The sequence below is a fragment of the Salmo salar genome, chromosome 19, assembly GCF_965601325.2.
Source record: "Salmo salar chromosome 19, fSalSal1, whole genome shotgun sequence".
NCBI lineage: Eukaryota > Metazoa > Chordata > Actinopteri > Salmoniformes > Salmonidae > Salmo > Salmo salar.
In genome coordinates, this window is record NC_138309.1 from 4,360,757 (window position 1) to 4,380,371 (window position 19,615).

General features: G+C 41.5%; 1 protein-coding gene across 4 annotated transcripts in view; it reads right to left on the reverse strand.

Annotated features, from left to right (window-relative positions):
• LOC106578298 (conserved oligomeric Golgi complex subunit 7) overlaps positions 1 to 19,213 on the reverse strand; it is a 43,168-nt gene extending 23,955 nt beyond the window's left edge. The window contains exons 1-10 of one of the 4 annotated variants that reach the window (XM_014156971.3): positions 18,920 to 19,213; positions 18,581 to 18,800; positions 14,118 to 14,266; positions 12,007 to 12,123; positions 10,761 to 10,929; positions 10,432 to 10,514; positions 9,212 to 9,334; positions 8,681 to 8,879; positions 5,056 to 5,183; positions 2,397 to 2,551 (exon numbers count right to left, since the gene is read on the reverse strand). In XM_014156971.3, the coding sequence (XP_014012446.2) occupies positions 2,397 to 2,551; positions 5,056 to 5,183; positions 8,681 to 8,879; positions 9,212 to 9,334; positions 10,432 to 10,514; positions 10,761 to 10,929; positions 12,007 to 12,123; positions 14,118 to 14,266; positions 18,581 to 18,743 (1,286 nt within the window). In that variant the 5' untranslated portion in view covers positions 18,744 to 18,800; positions 18,920 to 19,213. Of the gene's footprint in view, positions 1 to 2,396; positions 2,552 to 5,055; positions 5,184 to 8,680; positions 8,880 to 9,211; positions 9,335 to 10,431; positions 10,515 to 10,760; positions 10,948 to 12,006; positions 12,124 to 14,117; positions 14,267 to 18,580; positions 18,801 to 18,919 lie in introns of those variants that run through there. The other 3 variants (XM_014156970.3, XM_045701995.2, XM_014156972.3) reach the window with 3 other exon arrangements.
• Positions 19,214 to 19,615: the final 402 nt, after the last annotated feature.

The following is a 19,615-nucleotide window of genomic DNA, read 5'->3' on the forward strand; positions in this document are numbered from 1 at the left end:
TCTTCTCCTTTCCCCCTTCTGATAACCAGATGGAGAATCGCATCTCTGCATGTCCATTGTGTCCTCCTCCCAGAGTGCTAAGAGCCTTGGCGTGACCCTGGACAACACCCTGTCGTTCTCCGCTATCATCAAGGCAGTGACCTGATCCTGTAGGTTCATGCTCTACAACATTCGAAGAGTACGACCCTGCCTTACACAGGAAGCGGCGCTGGTCCTAATCCAGGCACTTGTCATCTCCCGTCTGGATTACTGCAACTCGCTGTTGGCGGGGCTCCCTGCCTGTGCCATTAAACCCCTACAACTCATCCAGAACGCCGCAGCCCGTCTGGTGTTCAACCTTCCCAAGTTCTCTCACGTCACCCCGCTCCTCCGCACACTCCACTGGCTTCCAGTTGAAGCTCGCATCTGCTACAAGACCATGGTGCTTGCCTACGGAGCTGTGAGGGGAACGGCACCTCCGTACCTTCAGGCTCTGATCAGTCCCTACACCCAAAGAAGGGCACTGCGTTCATCCACCTCTGGCCTGCTCGCCTCCCTACCTCTGCGGAAGCACAGTTCCCGCTCAGCCCAGTCAAAACTGTTCACTGCTCTGGCACCCCAATGGTGGAACATGCTCCCTCACGACGCCAGGACAGCGGAGTCAATCACCACCTTCCGGAGACACCTGAAACCCCACCTCTTTAAAGGAATACCTGGGATAGGATTAAGTAATCCTTCTAACCCTCCCCCCAAAAAGATATAGATGTACTATTGTAAAGTGGTTGTTCCACTGGATATCATAAGGTGAATGCACCAATTTGTAATTCGCTCTGGATAAGAGGGTCTGCTAAATGACGTAAATGTAAATGTGGTGCAGCTGTAGAACTTTATGAGGATCTGGGGACCCATGCCAAATCTTTTCAGTCTCCTGAGGGGGAAAAGGTGTTGTCGTGCCTCTCTTCACGACTGTCTTGGTGTTTGGACCATGATAGTTTGTTGGTGATGTGGACACCAAGGAACATGAATCTCTTGTCCCGCTCCACTACAGCCCCGTCAATGTTAATGGGGGCCTGCCTGGCCCTCCTTTTCCTGTAGTCCACGATCATCTCCTTTGTCTTGCTCATGTTGAGGGAGAGGTTGTTGTCCTGGCACCACACTGCCAGGTCTCTGACCTCCTCCCTATAGGCTGTCTTATCATTGTCGGTTATCAGGCCTACCACTTGTGTCATCAGCAAACAATGATGTGTTGGAGTCGTGCTTGGCCACGCAGTCGTGGGTGAACAGGGAGTACAGGAAGGGACTAAGCACACACCCCTGAGAGGCCCCGGTGTTGAGGATCAGCATGGCAGATGTGTTGTTGCCTACCCTTACCACCTGTGGGCAGCCCATCAGGAAGTCCAGGATCCAGTTGGAGAGGGAAGTGTTTAGTCCCAGGGTCCTTAGCTTAGTGATGAGCTTTGTGAGCACTATGGTGTTGAACACCGAGCTGTAGTCAATAACCAGCATTCTCACATAGGTGTTGCTTTTGTCCAGGTGGAAAAGGGGAGTGTGGAGATTGAGATTGCGTCATCTGCGGATCTGTTGGGGCGGTGTGCGAATTGGAATGGGTCTAGGGTTTCCAGGACGATGGTGTTAATGTGAGCCATGACCAACCTTTCAAAGAACTTCATGGCTACCGACATGAGTGCTACGGGGCGGTAGTCATTTAGGCAGGTTACCTTTGCATTCTTGGGCACAGGGCCTAAGGTGGTCTGCTTGAAACATGTGGGTATTAGAGATTTGGTCAGGGAGAGGTGCTTTTTTAAGCTCTCCTACTTGTGCCATTGAGGAATTATAGAAAGCACACTTGTAGGTATTTTGTTTTGAACACAACCCTGCATCCCGTCATCACACAATTACTGTTGTTCTTTACGCAATCCAGAAACGGTCCAGTATAAATCACAATCTGGGTCAGGTGGGCATGGTTTGAAAGGTTATTATACTGCCAACATAACTAGCTAAGTTATAAAATACAATCTTACAGTGTTAGGCTTTGACAAGGAAATTCATACAGCGCTGTGCAGAGCATGTCTGACGTCATGTATAGCATGCAACTGTACAGCCACTGCCCAAAACTGCCATTTTCAACTCATGTGTATGAGTATAAAGGGTAAAACTAAATATCTTTCACTGAGCAATTGTATTAGTATAAAATAATTTCTGAATTTTTTAAAGCATACAACATAGCTCAGTATTTAAATTATGTTGGTTATACAGTCATTATTACTCATCTTTATCAAGGGTGTCAATAACTCGTACCCCACTGTAAGTGTTTGTACTTTGTAGCTGTGTACTGTGTAGCTGTGTAGTGTAATTAAGTGTGTGCAAGTATGAACTGTAGTGTATACATACAAGTATGAACTGTAGTGTATAATTACTTGGTGAAGAGGGCTTTGAGGGCCTTGAGGAGGCCACACACGGCCAGGCCGTCGGTCAATTTGGCACAGCGGTCCACAGCAACACTGGCCAGGCCAAACAGCTTCCCCACTGAGTGACTCAGCTCCTCCACACAGTCTATCACCTCCCCACGCTCCTGATAGAGGGAGGGTGATAAGGAGAAAGAGGTAGAGGGAGAGAGAGGAGAGAAAGTGTAATGAAGAGAGAAGGAAAGAGGAACACAGTCAATGGTCACATGGTCCTTTCCACCTGCCTACCCAGGTATGACACTAAAATATGAAATTACCATTGTATCAGGGTTGGGGTGTGTGTGTGTGTGTGTGTGTGTGTGTGTCTGTGTCTGTATAGGGTTGGGCGGTATCCAGATTTTCATACCACCCTTGTGCCATACCGGGGTATATGGTATTACCAGCACTGCACACAAAAAAAGCCTAATGAACGTTATCAGAATGCAAACAAAACACTAACAAGTCAATGCATCACCGCCAGGTATGGTAACTGCTCTGCATACAACCGTAAGGCACTTCAGAAGGTAGTGCATATAGCCCAGTACATCACTGGGACTAAGCTTCCTGCCATCCAGGACCTATATACACTAGGTGGTATCAGAGGAAGGCCCGAAAAATTGTCAAAGACTCCAGTCAACCAACTCATAGACTGTTCTCTCACGGCAAGCGGTACCAGAGCACCAAGTCTAGGTCCAAAGGCTCCTTAACAGCTTCTGCCACCAAGCCATAAGAGTGCTGAACAATTATTTGCAGTGACACACTCCCCCCCTTTGTTTTTACACTGCTGCTACTCGCAGTTTAATATCTATGCAGTAACTTTAACCCTACCTACTTGTACAAATTACCTTCACTAACCTGTACCCCTGCACATTGACTCAGTACCGGTACCCCCTGTATATAGCCTCATTATGATATATATATATATATATATATATATATATATATAAAATAATTACTTTAGTTTGTAAATATTTTCTTAAAACTGCATTGTTGGTTAAGGGCTTGAAAGTAAGCATTTCACGGTAAGGTCTACACCGGTTGTATTCGGCACGTGACCAATAAAATCTGATTTGAAATTCCCATTGCAGTTGCTAGCTAAATGCTAACGAGCGAAAGCGAACAAACTAATTGCAAGGACAGACAACCCAGCTCATAAAGTAATACCTCAAAAGTCTAAAAACAGTTTGCTGCACACACAAAACAAATATTAGACACCAGGGATCTTGATCCAGGAGGGGATTCTATGCTGAGGATACTGAGATAACTAGCAAGTTAGCAAAGAATACACAACTGGAGAGTATTAAGCACATTTAACTTATTAATATAAGATACTGTATCTAGCTGGTAAACATTTAGTAGTGTGTAAACTTGATCACCTCCGCCATGCTGCACAGTAACTCTCGTTGTGCACTAGCTGTAAAAAAACAACATTTGTTTTGGGAAATTACCAGCAAGCTGCAAAATTATGTAACAGGTGAAATGAAGAACGCAATCTGCTTTATCTTGTAAGCAAATGCACAAGTTGATTACAGGTATTTACTTACAAGTCTAAATAAAAATTAAAATGTAATAAAACACTTAAGAAAATACGTTTCTACGGTATTGAAAATCATACCATGGGTTTTCAAAATACCCCGGCATACGGTAGATACAGTGTACCGCCCAACCCTATGTTGGTACGTACAGTAAGGTCCCAAATTATTGCCACCCTTGATAAATACTGCATAAAACCTAGGTGGGACCAAGTCACTATTATTTGAGTCACAAGCATATTTATGGAAATCAACTCTCCCTGTTCGCTAGCTCACCCGACCTGTGCTGATTGGCAGTTTGCTAGTCCAATCAGAGGGCCGAGTGTGTGTTTCACTACCCAATCTGTTCCACTGTATATTTTTTTGCAAATGCGATGCCTAAAATATGGTAGTGAATCTTTGATGTTATGGGGCTATTTTGCATCCACTGGTCCTGGGGCCCTTATTAAGGTCAACGGAATCATGAACTTGACCTAGTACCAGGACATTTTAGATAACCTGGTTGCCTCTGCCAGGAGGCTGAAACTAGGCCGCAAGATAATAACCCCAAGCACAAAATCCACGAAGACATGTTTAATTAACCACAAAATAAACAGTTTGCAATGGCCATTTCAATCTCCGGACTTGAACCCCATTAAAAAAACCTGTGGTTTGAATTGAAGAGGGTAGTCATATATGCGCAGACGAAGGATATCAAGGATCTGGAAAGATTCTGTATGGGGGAAATGGTCAAAGTTCCCTCCCAATGTGTTCTCCAATCTCATAAAACATTTTACAAAAAGGCTCAGTGTCTTTGTCGCAAGGTGAGGTATTGAAAACAAGAGGGACATTAATTTGGTCTATATATATATATATATATATATATATATATATATATATATATATATATATATATATATATATATATATATATATATATATATATATATATATATAATATTTATTTTCTTTTTCAATTGTTTTAGTATAAAATACAAATGTTCAAATTGTTTTGAGCATACAATATATCTCAGTAATTGTATTATTTATTTTATAGCCTTTTTTGCTCATCTTTATCAAGGGTGCCAATCATTTCGGACCTGACTGTACGTGTCTCTCACCAGGGGCATGGCGCTGATCTGGATGAGGAGGTGGGACTTCTCCAGGTCTCCATACTGCAGCTGGTAGGGTTTGTAGGGGTCGTACAGGGAACTGACCAGCTCATTCACCTTCAGCAAGTTGTTCTCACCTGAGAGGTACAACCACAATGTAAGTCTACAGTACCTTGAGGTCTGAACAGTGAGCACCGGATTTTCCCCCCCAAATCGCTCACTTAACATCAGTCCTAAGGAAAAGTTTGAATTTCGTGGGTGGAGCTAAAGTCAGGATTCATCCTTATACATCATTACAATTCATTAGTCATTATAAACATGTAATGACCAGATCTTTCAAATACTTGAGCTGCATTTACTTTAGTTTCCCTACTATAATTATGTTACCTATGGAATAGTCCCAAAAGTGCAAACGTCAAGCCAAATCAAGGGCACCTTAACATCTATGGGAAACGTAGGACGTGAGCACTCTATTCAACAGCCACTGGAAGACCGTGGCGCAAAATACAAAAACCTTAAATGCATTAAACTTCAATTTCTCAAACATGTGACTATTTTACACCATTTGAAAGATAAGACTCTCGTTAATCCAACCACATTGTACGATTTCAAAAAGGCTTTACAGCGAAAACAAAACATTAGATTATGACAGGAGAGTACCCAGCCAGAAATAATCACACAGCCATTTTCAAAGCAAGCATATATGACACAAAAACACAAACCACAGCTAAATGCAGCACTAACCTTTGATGATCTTCATCAGATGACACTCCTAGGACATTATGTTATACAATACATGCATGTTTTGTTCAATCAAGTTCATATTTATATCAAAAAACAGCTTTTTACATTAGCATGTGATGTTCAGAACTAGCATACCCACCCAAAACTTCCGGTGAATTTACTAAATTACTCATGATAAACGTAAAAAAAAATACATAAATTATTTTAAGAATTATAGATACAGAACTCCTGTATGCAATCGCGGTGTCAGATTTTAAAATAGCTTTTCGGCAAAAGCACATTTTGCAATATTCTGAATACATAGCTCGGCCATCACGGCTAGCTATTCAGACACCCGCCAACGTCGAGGCTCAGTAAACTCAGAATTACTATTAGAAAAATTGGATTACCTTTGCTGTTCTTCGTCAGAATGCACTCCCAGGACTTCTACTTCAACAACAAATGTTGTTTTGGTTCCAAATAATCCATAGTTATGTGCAAATATCTCCGTTTTGTTCGTGCGTTCAGGTCACTATCCAAACGGTAACGCGCGAGCGCATTTCGTGACAAAAAAATTCAAAATGTTCCTTTACCGTACTTAGAAGCATGTCAAACGATGTTTTAAAATCAATTTTTATGCGATTTTTCTCGTAAAATAGTGATAATATTCCAACCGGACAACGTTGTATTCATTCAAGAGGGAAAGAAAAAAATGGTGATCTCGCGTGAACGAGCATTTCCATTCCCTTTGTCCTCAGGCAGACCACTGAAAATCAGAGCTCCTATACTTTGCCCAGAGACAGGTGGCGCCCCAATCCACTTTCTGGCGGCTTTAGAGAGCCAATGGAAGCCTTAGAAAGTGCAACATAACCCCACGGATACTGTAGTTTCGATAGACAAGCAAAAGCAGAACTACAAAATCGCAGACAGGGCACCTCCTGCTTGTAATCTTCTCAGGTTTTGCCTGCCATATGAGTTCTGTTATACTCACAGACACCATTCAAACAGTTTTAGAAACTTTAGAGTGTTTTCTATCCAAATCTACTAATAGTATGCATATTCTCGTTTCTGGAAAAGAGTAGTAACCAGTTTAAATCGGGTACGATTTTTATCCGGCCGTGAAAATACTCCCCCCTAGCCCCAACAGGTTAACCTGTTGGGTCTAGGGGGCAGCATTTGCACGTCTGGATAAAAAAAATGTACCCGATTTAATCTGGTTACTAATCCTACCCAGTAACTAGAATATGCATATACTTATTATATATGGATAGAAAACACTCTAAAGTTTCCAAAACTGTTTGAATGGTGTCTGTGAGTATAACAGAACTCATTTGGCAGGCAAAACCCTGAGACATTTTCTGACAGGAAGTGGATACCTGATGTGTTGTATTGAGTTTAAACCTATCCCATTGAAAAACACAGGGGTTTAGGAATATTTTGGCACTTCCTATTGCTTCCACTAGATGTCACCAGCCTTTACAAAGTGTTTTGAGTCTTCTGGAGGGAGATCTGACCGAACAAGAGCCATGGAACGGTGATGTCCCATTAGACACCTGGCGCGCTACTTCATGTTGGGTACCCTCGTTCCAATACGTTATAAAAGGCTATGCATTCGTCCACCTTGAATATTATTCATGTTCTGGTTAAAAAAGGCCCTAATGATTTATGCTATACAACGTTTGACATGTTTGAACGAACGGAAATATATTTTTTCCCCTCGTTCATGACGAGAAGTCCGGCTGGCTTACATCATGTGCTAACGAGACGGAGATTTTTGGACATAAATGATGAGCTTTTTTGAACAAAACTACATTCGTTATGGACCTGTGATACCTGGAAGTGACATCTGATGAAGAGAATCAAAGGTAATGGATTATTTACATAGTATTTTCGATTTTAGATCTCCCCAACATGACGTCTAGTCTGTATCGCAACGCGTATTTTTCTGGGCACAGTGCTCAGATTATTGCAAAGTGTGATTTCCCAGTAAGGTTATTTTTAAATCTGGCAAGTTGATTGCGTTCAAAAGATGTAAATCTATAATTCTTTAAATGACAATATAATATTTTACCAATGTTTTCTAATTTTAATTATTTAATTTGTGACGCTGACTTGACTGCCGGTTATTGGAGGGAAACGATTTCCTCAACATCAATGCCATAGTAAAACGCTGTTTTTGTATATAAATATGAACTTGATAGAACTAAAAATGCATGCATTGTCTAACATAATGTCCTAGGAGTGTCATCTGATGGAGATTGTAAAAGGTTAGTGTATCATTTTAGCTGGTTTTATGGTTTTGGTGACCCTGTCTTTGACTTGACAAAACATTACACACAACTCTTGTAAATGTACTGTCCTAACATACTCTAAATTTATGCTTTCGCCGTAAAACCTTTTTGAAATCGTAAAACGTGGTTAGATTAAGGAGATGTTTATCTTTCAAATGGTGTAACATAGTTGTATTTTTGAAAAATTTGAATTTTGACATTTATTTGGATTCAAATTTGCCGCTCTTGAAATGCACCTGCTGTTGATGGAGTGCACCACGGGTGGCACGCTAGCGTCCCACCTAGCCCCAAGAGGTTAAGAGACTAGTCAGACTATCCACTATAAATCAAATTGGGGAGTGGACATTTACTGCTAAGCTTTTAGATAACTGAAACTCTATGTTTGTGTAGCTGTGGATTTGACATGTATTTAACCCAAATCTTTTATCAATACAATATTAACATCTATATCATCACTCTCACTGTTGACAACTGATTAAGGATGAAAATAAGCTGTCTAGCTAAATCCAGCACTATTTCGCACCTCAGCATTGACTGACTTGTTGATTAATATGCACTGTCCCTGTTAAAGACAAATGATAGGCCTAAAACTACATAGGAGTAGTAGCAGGTGAACCGACCCAGGTGTGGCAGCATAGCTTGCTCCAGGCTCCTGCCGAAGGTGGCAGCGGTGTGGTGGAGCTCCAGCAAGGTGTCCATCCGCTGCTCCTGGGGGGTGCGCTCCATGGCCGTGCTCAGACACACAGGGATGGAGGGCACCATGGCCCCCAGGATCTGGATCAGCAGCACCGTCACCACCTCGTACGGGTTCTTAAATACCTGGTGGGGGGGTAGATGATACACAGTCAATTGGGGACATGGGGTTAGGCTGTAGACTGCAAAATAAACATGGATATAGTGTATCCTTGAAGCTCTGCTGACATGTTCGTTAAAGCAAAAGGCAAATGTGTTTTATTGTACAGCCTACCAGCGTAAGTTATGCTATGAAAATGGTGTATAATTTATGGTATGAGTGTGTGAGGATACCTAGGGTGTGTGTTGCTGTACTTAGTGTGAGGATACTTAGCTGTGCGTTTTACAGTGAGACGAAGTGTGTGAAAGATGCCTTGTTGTGCGTGTTACGGTATGAGACAGCATCTGTGTGAGCATACCTGGCTGCTCCACTGTAGCTGTGAGTGCCAGGTGGAGAGCAGGGTGTCGTAGAGTTCAGCCAGCTGCTGGTTCAGACTCAGCTCACTCTGAGACAGATCCTGCCACACACTCACCAGCTGACCCTGGAAACAAACACACACTCCTACAGATAAACCCCATAAAACCCTAGCAATTACAGTCCCTCCAGGATTACGCAATTCCGCGATCGTATAATTCATGCAAAAATCAACCAAACCATGCAAATTATGAAAGAGCTCGTAATTTTGACCAATCACGCACTTTTACTGCATAAAAGGTCAGATCAAAAGAAAGTTCGCAATTTCGACCACTGTTACCGCAGAAAACAGCCCCATCAAACCACTCCTCAAACTTTTTTGCCCTGCCAGTGTGTGAATCTGGACTTCCCTGTGGCTCAGTTGGTAGAGCATGGTGTTTGCAACGCCAGCATGGTGTGTGCATGCAACGCCAGGGTTGTGGGTTCGATTCCCACGGGGGGCCAGTACAAAAAAAAAAAAAAAAAATGCATGAAATGAAATCTACGTATTCACTACTGTAAGTCGCTCTGGATAAGAGCGTCTGCTAAATGACAAAAAAAAATAAAAAATGAATCTGATGGTTGATAACTGACAGGCAGAACAATGAACAGGAATCCATTTCATTTATCAAGAAAAAAGTTACAGCTAAAGTGGGGGCAAATTGTTTCACACTCCATGCAACCTGTGTTGGAACACAAGAGAAAGTCATGCAAAGCATGTGAAAACTATGTCCGAACAGCCACCACAGCAGCAGCAGATCACCATGACTGAAGACTGAAGTGATGTGCAGCTTGAGATTTATTCATTATTTTTGAATGACCCGTTTTACTGACTCGAGAATCATTATTCCTTTTGTTTGAACTTCCGGCCGCAATGAAGAATCGATTGATTTACACTCCTCCGGCTCAGCGCAGCGGCTCCAGAACTGTCTATCATGTGTTCACGCAAGAAAATAGATCATGCTGCAGGCAGCATAGAGACGGAGACTATTCGGCTTAAAATACTAGAACTGAGCACATACGACTTTTTAGTTGCTTTATTTGAAATGAACATGATCAAAACATAAATCTGTAATGCCGCCGTAAAATTAAGCATTTTTGGCCGCAGATATCACAACAACAAAAAACCATTGAGAAATCCTGGGGGGACTGATTAAATTAGTCAGTGATAAATGCAATACATACCTTATGACACTTGTAGTAGTAGGCAAGGAGCTGGAGCATTCTGTCTATCTCTGTGAAGACTTTCACAAACAGCTTGGCTTGGTCTACAGGAAAGAATAGCATGAAGAGGAGAAATAGGAGTTTAGAAATAATATAAATACTGGATTCAGATGAAAGCAAAACACTTAATTTCAACAGTATTCAGTCAAGAGTTTAATCAGCAATTACTTAGGAGACCAATGTATATGAAAACCACCATAGACCTTGGCATGGTCTGAACAGGATGTCTAAACTAATGCGGATTCAATATTCAAACTCTCAATCCCATCCTTTACAAAACAGTATCTTACCTACAGACATGGAATTGAAGGTGGCTACTATCTGGGGGCTGGCCAGGGCCTCCAGCCTGTTCTTCAGAGCCTCCAGGTAGACACATTTCTCAGAGTAGTCTGGCGTATCCACCAGCATGGCTAGGCTGTTCTGCATGGCGGTGAGCTTAGAGGAGATCACTGTCAAATCCTGGGGAACAAGGGAGCGCTGGAGGTTTAGGTTAAAACAAAATGACTAAGCACACGCACAAGACTATACACAAAGTCTACAAAACATTAAGAATGCCTTCCTAATATTGTGTCGTTCCCCCCCTCCACCCGCCCTCAGAACAGCCTCAATTCGTCAGGGCATGTACTCTACAAGGTGTGGAAAGCGTTCCATAGGGATGCTGGCCCATGTTGACTCCAATGCTTCCCACAGTTGTGTCAAGCTGGCTGGATGTCCTTTGGGTGGTGGACCATTCTTGATACACACTGGAAACTGTTGAGTGTGAAAAACCCAGCAGCATTGCAGCTCTTGACACAAACCGGTACGCCTGGCACCTACTACCATATCCCGTTCAAAGGAACTTAAATATTTTGTCTTAGCCATTCACCATGTGAACAGCACACATACACAAGCCACGTCTCAATTGCCCAAGGCTTAAAAAATCCTTCTTTAACCCATATCCTCCCCTTCATCTACACTGATTGAAGTGGATTTAACAAGTGACATCAATAAGGGATCATAGCTTTTACCTGGATTCACCTGGTCAGTATCTGTCAAGGAATGAGCAGGTGTCCCTCACACATACACATGACACTGACACAAAACCCAGATCCATTCACATACGCACGCACATAACACACATGACAACACAAACACACATGCATACCGACACAAATCCACACCCACTGTATTCGGTGCATGCGACAAATACCATTTTATTTGAAATTAAAATCAGTAGACCCTATGGCTTCCCATAAATGTGGGATCTCTACCCTGACTCTATACCACCGAACATAAATATGTAGTTCTGCCTTTTGAGGAGTTAGAATTTTGGGATCTCTCATACTATTAAAGAACACCAAAAAGGCAGGATGTGTAGTGCTCTTTGTAGAACAAGAATAATATTGTCATAAATAAAATGTGCCCAATTATTTTATTGTACCCAATAAAATAATCATTCTGAATCCTAAATGTATTAAATCTGTACAAAGAGTGAATTGCCAGTGTTCTATATCACAGGATAGGAGAGCAAAAGTTTTAGAGGGAGTTTGACGCCACCTGTGTCTTGAAGGTCTCCTCAATGTCTGCACTGAGTGTGCTCCATTTGTCTGCTTCCTGTAGTGCATCGGCAGCCAGGTGCATGCGAGACTTGACCTGATCAAGCTCCACCAAGACCTGCAGCACAGAATCAAGAATAGTAAAACATACAATTCATATTTTGCACATTGTGAGCTTGTTATACTATTTGGATAGTATGATATCCTGTCCAGGTGCTAGATCGTAGAGTATTATGTGCCTGTGTATGTGGCCATGAACGGACTGTGCTGCATCTGTGTTATGGGTCTTTGCTTAGTACAAGTCCCTTCACCCAGTCTGTCTGTGTATTTGTAATATTCAGTGGGAAGAAAAAGTATGTGAACCCTTTAGAATTACCTGCATTTCTGCATAAATTGGTCAGAACATTTTCTCTGATCTTCATCTAAGTCACAACAATAGACAAACACAGTCTGCTTAAACTAATAACACACAAACAATTATAAATTGTGCATGTCTTTATTGAACACACCGTGTAAACATTCACAGTGCAGGTTGGAAAAAGTATGGGAAGCCTTGGATTTAACAACAGGTTGACCCTCCTTTGGCAGCAATAACCTTAACCAAACGTTTTCTGTAGTTGCAGATCAGACCTGCACAACAGTAAGGAGGAATTTTGGACCATTCCGCTTTACAAAACTGTTTCAGTTCAGCAATATTCTTTGGATATCTGGTGTGAACCGCTCGAAGTCATGCAACAGCATCTCAATCGGGTTGAGGTCAGGACTGACTGGGCCACTCCAGAAGGCGTATTTTCTTCTGTTCAAGCCATTCTGTTGTTGATTTACTTCTGTCTTTTGGGTTGTTGTCCTGTTGCATCACTTAACTTCTGTTGTGCTTCAAATGTCAGACAAGATAGCCTCATATTCTCCTGCAAAATGTCTTCATAAACTTGGGAATTCATTTTTCCGTCGATGATAGCAAGCTGTCCAGGCCCTGAGGCAGCAAAGCAGCCCTAAACCATGATGCCCTCTCCACCATAGTTTACAGTGGGATTTTTATTTTAGATTTTTTTATTTTACCTTTATTTATCTAGGCAAGTCACTTAAGAACAAATTCTTATTTTCAATGACGGCCTAGGAACAGTGGGTTAACTGCCTTGTTCAGGGGCAGAACGACAGATTTTTACCTTGTCAGCTCGGGGATTCGATCTTGCAACCATCCGGTTACTAGTCCAACACACTAACCACTAGGCTACCGGGATGAGGTTTTGATGTTGGTGTGCTGTGCCTTTTTTTCCTCCCCACAGTGTTGTGTGTTCCTTCCAAACTCCACAACTGTAGGTTCATCTGTCCACAGAATATTTTGCCAGTAGCGCTGTGTAACATCCAGGTAATCCTTTGTTTGGACAGCAGTGGCTTCGTCCATGGTGTCCTCCCATGAACACCACTCTTGTTCAGTGTTTTACGTATTGTAGATTCGAGATGTTAGCATCTTCCAGAGATTTCTGTAAGTCTTTAGCTGACACACTAGGATTCTTCTTAACCTCATTGAGCAGTCATCTTTGCAGGACGGCCACTCCTAGGGAGATTAGCAACAGTACTGAAATTTCTCCATTTATAGACAATTTGTCTTAAAGTGAACTGACTTTTAGAGATACTTTAGTTACCCTTTCCAGCTTCATGCAAGGCAACAATTCTTAATCTTAGGTCTTCTGAGATCTCTTTTGTTTAAGGAATGGTTCACATCAGGCAATGCTTCTTGTGAATAGCAAACTGACATTTTGTGAGTGCTTTTTATAGGGCAGGGCAGCTCTAACCAAAATCTCCAATCTCGTCTCATTGATTCGACTCCAGGTTAGTTGACTTCTGACTCCAATTAGCTTTTGGAGAAGTCATTAGCCTAGGGGTTCACATACTTTTTCAAACCTACACTGTGAATGTTAAAATTATGTATTTTTCTTGTCTATATTGAATACAATCATGTGTGTGTTATTAGTTTAACCACATTGCGTTTGTCTATTGTTGCGACTTAAATGAAGCTCAGATCAAATTTGATGTAAAATTTAGGCAGAACTCCAGGTAATTCCAAAGGGTTCACATATTTTTTCTTGCCACTGTAAATAACCTCTATACCTGCATGGACTGTACAGTGTCCTGCTCAAACTTCCTAATGTCCTCCTTGACCAGGACCATCTGCTCCTTCAGGAACGACGCCTCCTGCTTAAGAGCCTCCACATCCCGCAGCACTCTGGGCATGTTCTGCAGGGCCTGGTTACTACTATCTGAAATATAATTCCAAAATGTTTTCTGTTGTGTCCGTAAATAGTCAGAGAAGCTGGCGACATGGCATTGGTACCACAACACAACTGCCAGTGCCAAGTCAGATGGAAGAGGTAGATCTGCACTGACTGAGATAAAGGAATTACATTTAATTAGTTAGGAATATGTATCCTATGACTCTTGGTTCTTCCAGTTCAGTTAACAACTGAACCTGGAATACTTTACTTCCTTAATAGCTTTGTGGAACAGGCAGCAATACAGTAACATGAAACACAATAATTAGAGTATGTCTAGGCAGGGCAAACCCGTTTTGGTGATTTCTAGTATGTCATCAAAATTGATCAATCACTTCCCGTTTTTGGACTCACACAGCAGTTTTTGCCTCATGAAGTACAATACCATTGGAAATGAATGTTGAAAGTTCCATTTAAAATCCTAAAACTTAAGTTGAAAATGGTGTCGCTGCTTCCTGTTGACAAGACATTGAAAAATAGCCCCATGTCACAGTTTTAAAATGTCCAAATCAATATGCAAAAACATTTTGTGATATTGAAAACCTAAAAATAAAATGTACTATCTAGACATACACAACCGTTCAAAAGTTTGGGGCCAGAATCCCATTCAAAAGAAGGCCAGCATCCCGGAGTCGCCTCTTCACTGTTGATGTTGAGACTGGTGTTTTGCAGGTACTATTTAATGAAGGTCTGTTTCTCAAACTAGACACACTAACGTACTTGCCCTCTTGCTCAGTTGTGCCTCCCACTCCTCTTTCTATTCTGGTGAGAGCCAGTTTGTGCTGTTCTCTGAAGGGAGTAGTACACAGCGTTGTACGAGATCTTCAGTTCTTTGGCAAATACTCGCATGGAATAGCCTTAATTTCTCAGAACAAGAACAGACCAACGAGTTTCAGAAGGAAGTTCTTTGTGTCTGGCCATTTTGAGCCTGTAATCGGACCCACAAATGCTGATGCTTCTTTAATCAGAAGAACACTTTTCAGCTGTGCTAACATAATTGCAAAATGTTTTTCTAATGATCAATTAGCCTTTTAAAATGATAAACTTGAATTAGCTAACACAACGTGCCATTGGAACACAGGAGTGATGGTTGCTGATAATGGGCCTCTGTACGCCTATGCAGATATTCCATTAATAAAAATCTGCCGTTTCCAACTACAATAGTTATTTACAACATTAACAATGTCTACACTGTATTGCTGATCCTTTTGATGTTATTTTAAAATGGACAAAAAAAAAGAAAGTGCTTTCTTTCAAAAACAAGGACATTTCTAAGCGACCCCAAACTTTTGAACGGTAGTGTACATGCGCAACAACAGTAATCATATTACTTCAATGGCAGCACCTTAAACTGAACATGCACAAATGGCAATAAATCACACAATCGGTTGGGGGGGGGGATATGCGCTGTTGAAACTACCACAACAACTCAAAAAAGACATAGCAACTGGAGATATTTTTACATCACTGGTTAGAGGACAACCTGCAGAACACAGTCAGCTCCATTTTGGAACGTTGAATTTTGATATTGGAGAAAGGCAACACTTCTATAAAACAGTCATCGATTGTCACATTGAAATCAATTGCGTGAGAGGGGGAGATGAGGTTGCACGTCCTGTTAAAACTAACACAGCTCAAAAACCACACGGAATCTGGGAATAATGTGTGCACCACTGATTAGAGAACAATTTGTAGAAGACAGCTAACTACATATTGAAGTGTTGCATTTTGATTTAAGTGGGTTGCTAACATAACGTAAGTGTAACGCAACACTTTTTGTGTGATATCACGCTGAAATCAATAGAACAGGGGGGTAAACGATTGAACAGTTTAAAAAGTGCTACACCCAAAAGGCCACATGGAAGAACCTATACATGGTTGGTTAGATGAATGGCAGATGTTGATTTCAGAAGGCTGCCACCACGGAAAAGGTAAGAAACCACTTTCAGTAAGTTATCCTCAACGAATCACGACCCGCCATAAGATATCAACAGTGACAACAGTTGGCTGCTATTTAAGTCATAAACTGATTTGACAGTCAACTATTGGTGTGGCCAGTGACTTTTATAGAGACCATCCTGAATGATCCATGCCATTTCAGAAAGAAAATTATACCTGCGTTCTAAGTACTGCGACCCCAGCCCGTATGACAAAAATCAAGAGTACAAAAAATATTGATCTGTTTTAAGCAACTGATTGTGTAATTTTGTTGACTTTAAACATCACCAATCTGAGGTAAAAACTATGTGCAATTCCCCCCAATTTGATGTGGTGAAAACATCTGCTTGTGATGTTACCGAGTTACAGTTCATATAAGGAAATCAGTCAATTGAAATGAATTAATTAGGCCCTAATCTATGGATTTCACATGACTGGGAATACAGATGTACAGATACCTTAAAAAAAGGTAGGGGCGTGGATCAGAAAACCAGTCAGTATCTGGTGTGACCACCATTTGCCTCATGCAGCACGACACATCCCCTTTGCAAAGAGTTGATCAGGCTGTTGATTGTGGCCTGTGAAATGTTGTCCCACTCCTCTTCAATGGCTGTGTGAACTTGCCGGATATTGGCGGGAACTGGAACACGCTGTCGTACACGTTGATACGTTGATCCAGTTCATCCCAAACAGGCTCAATGGGTGACAAGTCTGGTGAGTATGCAGGCCATGGAAGAACTGGGACATTTTCAGCATCCAGGAATTGTGTACAGATCCTTGCAAAATGGGGCTGTGTATTATCATGCTGAAACATGAGGTGATGGCAGCAGATGAATGGCACAACAATGGGCCTCAGGATCTCGTCACGGTATCTCTGTGCATTCAAATTGCCATCGATAAAATGCAATTGTGCTCGTTGTCCGTAGCTTATGCCTGCCCATACCATAACCCAGGGATGTAAACAAATTTGTGGACAACATTTGAGAGAAATAAGATTTACATGTTGCTTTATTATTTTGTTCAGCATACGCAGGGCCGGTCCTCGCCGACCTAGGTGAGACAAAAAATTGCCACCCCCTGCAAATTTAGAATCTCAGACCAAAAACTAACGTCCATGGATGTGGGAAATCAAGGCTGGTCCGGACTACATACAATTAAAAAAAAAAAAGACATCCAAAAGGCGTCAGTGTCGGTCCGTGCTTACTAAGATACAGCCTACAGTGTCAGCTGAAATTACATTTTAGGAATGCCCATCTATGTTGTAGGCCTAGCGTTTGTAAAACACCCCAAAAAAGGCAGGTCCAGACAGGACCAAAAAAAAAGACGTCAGCCCGTTCTTACTGGGATGTAGCCTACCATGTCTGCCTGCAATATCATTTTTGGAATGCCCATCCATGTGGTAGGCTCACTGTTTGTAAATCAGTCCGTTGCATTGGCTTTATTAGTCCTGATTCCTGTGACTAATCAATGTGGCTATTTAAGATCTGAATATCTGCAACCCAACTTTATCAGGAGTTATCCTGAGCCTATTTGCAATGTGTTTACACAGTGGGAAATACAGAAGTATTCGCTTTTTTGCTATGAGCAGCTCTTAAAAAAAAAAATGTACTGATACAAACTTGAAACTACTGATCATGACAATTAACCCACAGGAGGAATCTCCTGGACAGCAGTTGTGAGTAGCCTGATTGTCCATTCCATATTGTCCATTTTACTTGTTTATTAACATGTCAGCATATTTTTTCATTGACTGGGCACCATTTAGGTTAGGCTATTCAATCTGATTAACCAACATGATGTAAAAAGTTTCCATCTCATTACATTTTATACAGAAAAGGCCACATACTCTTTCTACCATATGCTATATCTGCTACATGATTTATGTTAGATTTTTGTTTCCCTGCCTTTGGGCACCAGTTATCACATGGCGGTATCAGCACTCACCAAAAATGTGCAAATGACACTGGTTGAGCGAAATTGTCCTTGTTTTTGGGCAGAATTGTGTGAGGTTGCATGTGTTGTTGGTGTATCTTGTTCAGTTTCTCTGCCGCCCTCATCAACCTGCTGCCATAGATGGCAGCCTAATCCTGCCTAATGAGCAGTCCAACCCCGAGTATATGTCCCGTCACAGTGTGAAACACTCTTTTCACGCCACTTCGATTCAGCTATGACAGGAAGTTACTTTTTCCAAGGCAGATTAGGGGAATTAGCTAGGATGTTAGGAAAAGGGTTAACGAAAATGAACCGTTAACCTGCTACGAAAATCACTTCAGGTCGTAGCTGTATCGAAGTGGCATTAACGGAGTATGTCCCACGTCACAGTTAACCCATAGGTTAAAGTTAGTTAAACAAATCTTTGGTTACCCTCTATTGCATTGTTAACTTCTTGGATGAACACCTGCAGTTTCATGACCAGCGTCGCCGCGTGCGCATCTGCCTTCCCAGGCGCATCCTTCTGCATCTTGAAAGCCCCATTCACCCAGTCCTTCACATCGAAATCATCGTCCAGAAATTTTGAGAAGTCCATTCTGCCGTCCGAAAAACTTCAGATAGCTGGTGAATTAGGTCAAGAGAACCCAACGCTCTGTGTGGGGATTAAAACAAATTGGACATTGACAGCTTCGTTAACTTCCAATAACATTCACTATATGGCTCATATATTTATCAAATAGTAGCTACATGTATATTACAAGTAACACTCACCATTTCACTTCTGAATGTGACATGCACATAGACTTAAAATGCAGGTAAACGTTAGCCAAGTCCGGGTGATGTAGATCTGCTTCTTTTCATTTGAAACAATCTAATATCTCCCCATTACAGGTTTAGAAACGAACAGAAAATAAACAGCCCATGAGAATGAAATGACCATAATAACTAAATAGAGTTCGAGCAAAGCAACTGCCTCCTCCAGAGCTAATTTGAATGGACTAAAACATCTAAAAAAAAGAAACCGGATTTTCAGTTTTGATGACAGTAAATTCCGGTTTGAGCTCACTCTATGACCTTCCCCTAGAAGCAAATGAGGATAAATGGTTCCTATATCGCGTGCCCATTGCAATGATCTCTGCTCGACAATGTATCAAGATTATATAAAATATTTTATAAAATATTAATTCAAAGCATCCGTGAGGTTAACCTTCACTATCAATTATAACATGTGTAGATTAAAATAAAGTACTGAGGAACAAATTTATTTGTGTTACACTCGAAGTCCCTTAAAAACCAAATCCTGCTTCATGGTGGCCTTTTTTGATGAGGTTATACTTTGCTCGAAAAAAGTCAAATAAATAAACAAATACCCTACCATTTTACCCTAAATTTGTTAAAAACACAACACCCTACTCCAATATTTAAACCTGTCTTGTCCTACTTCAGGCCAACAGCCTGAAAGGGCAG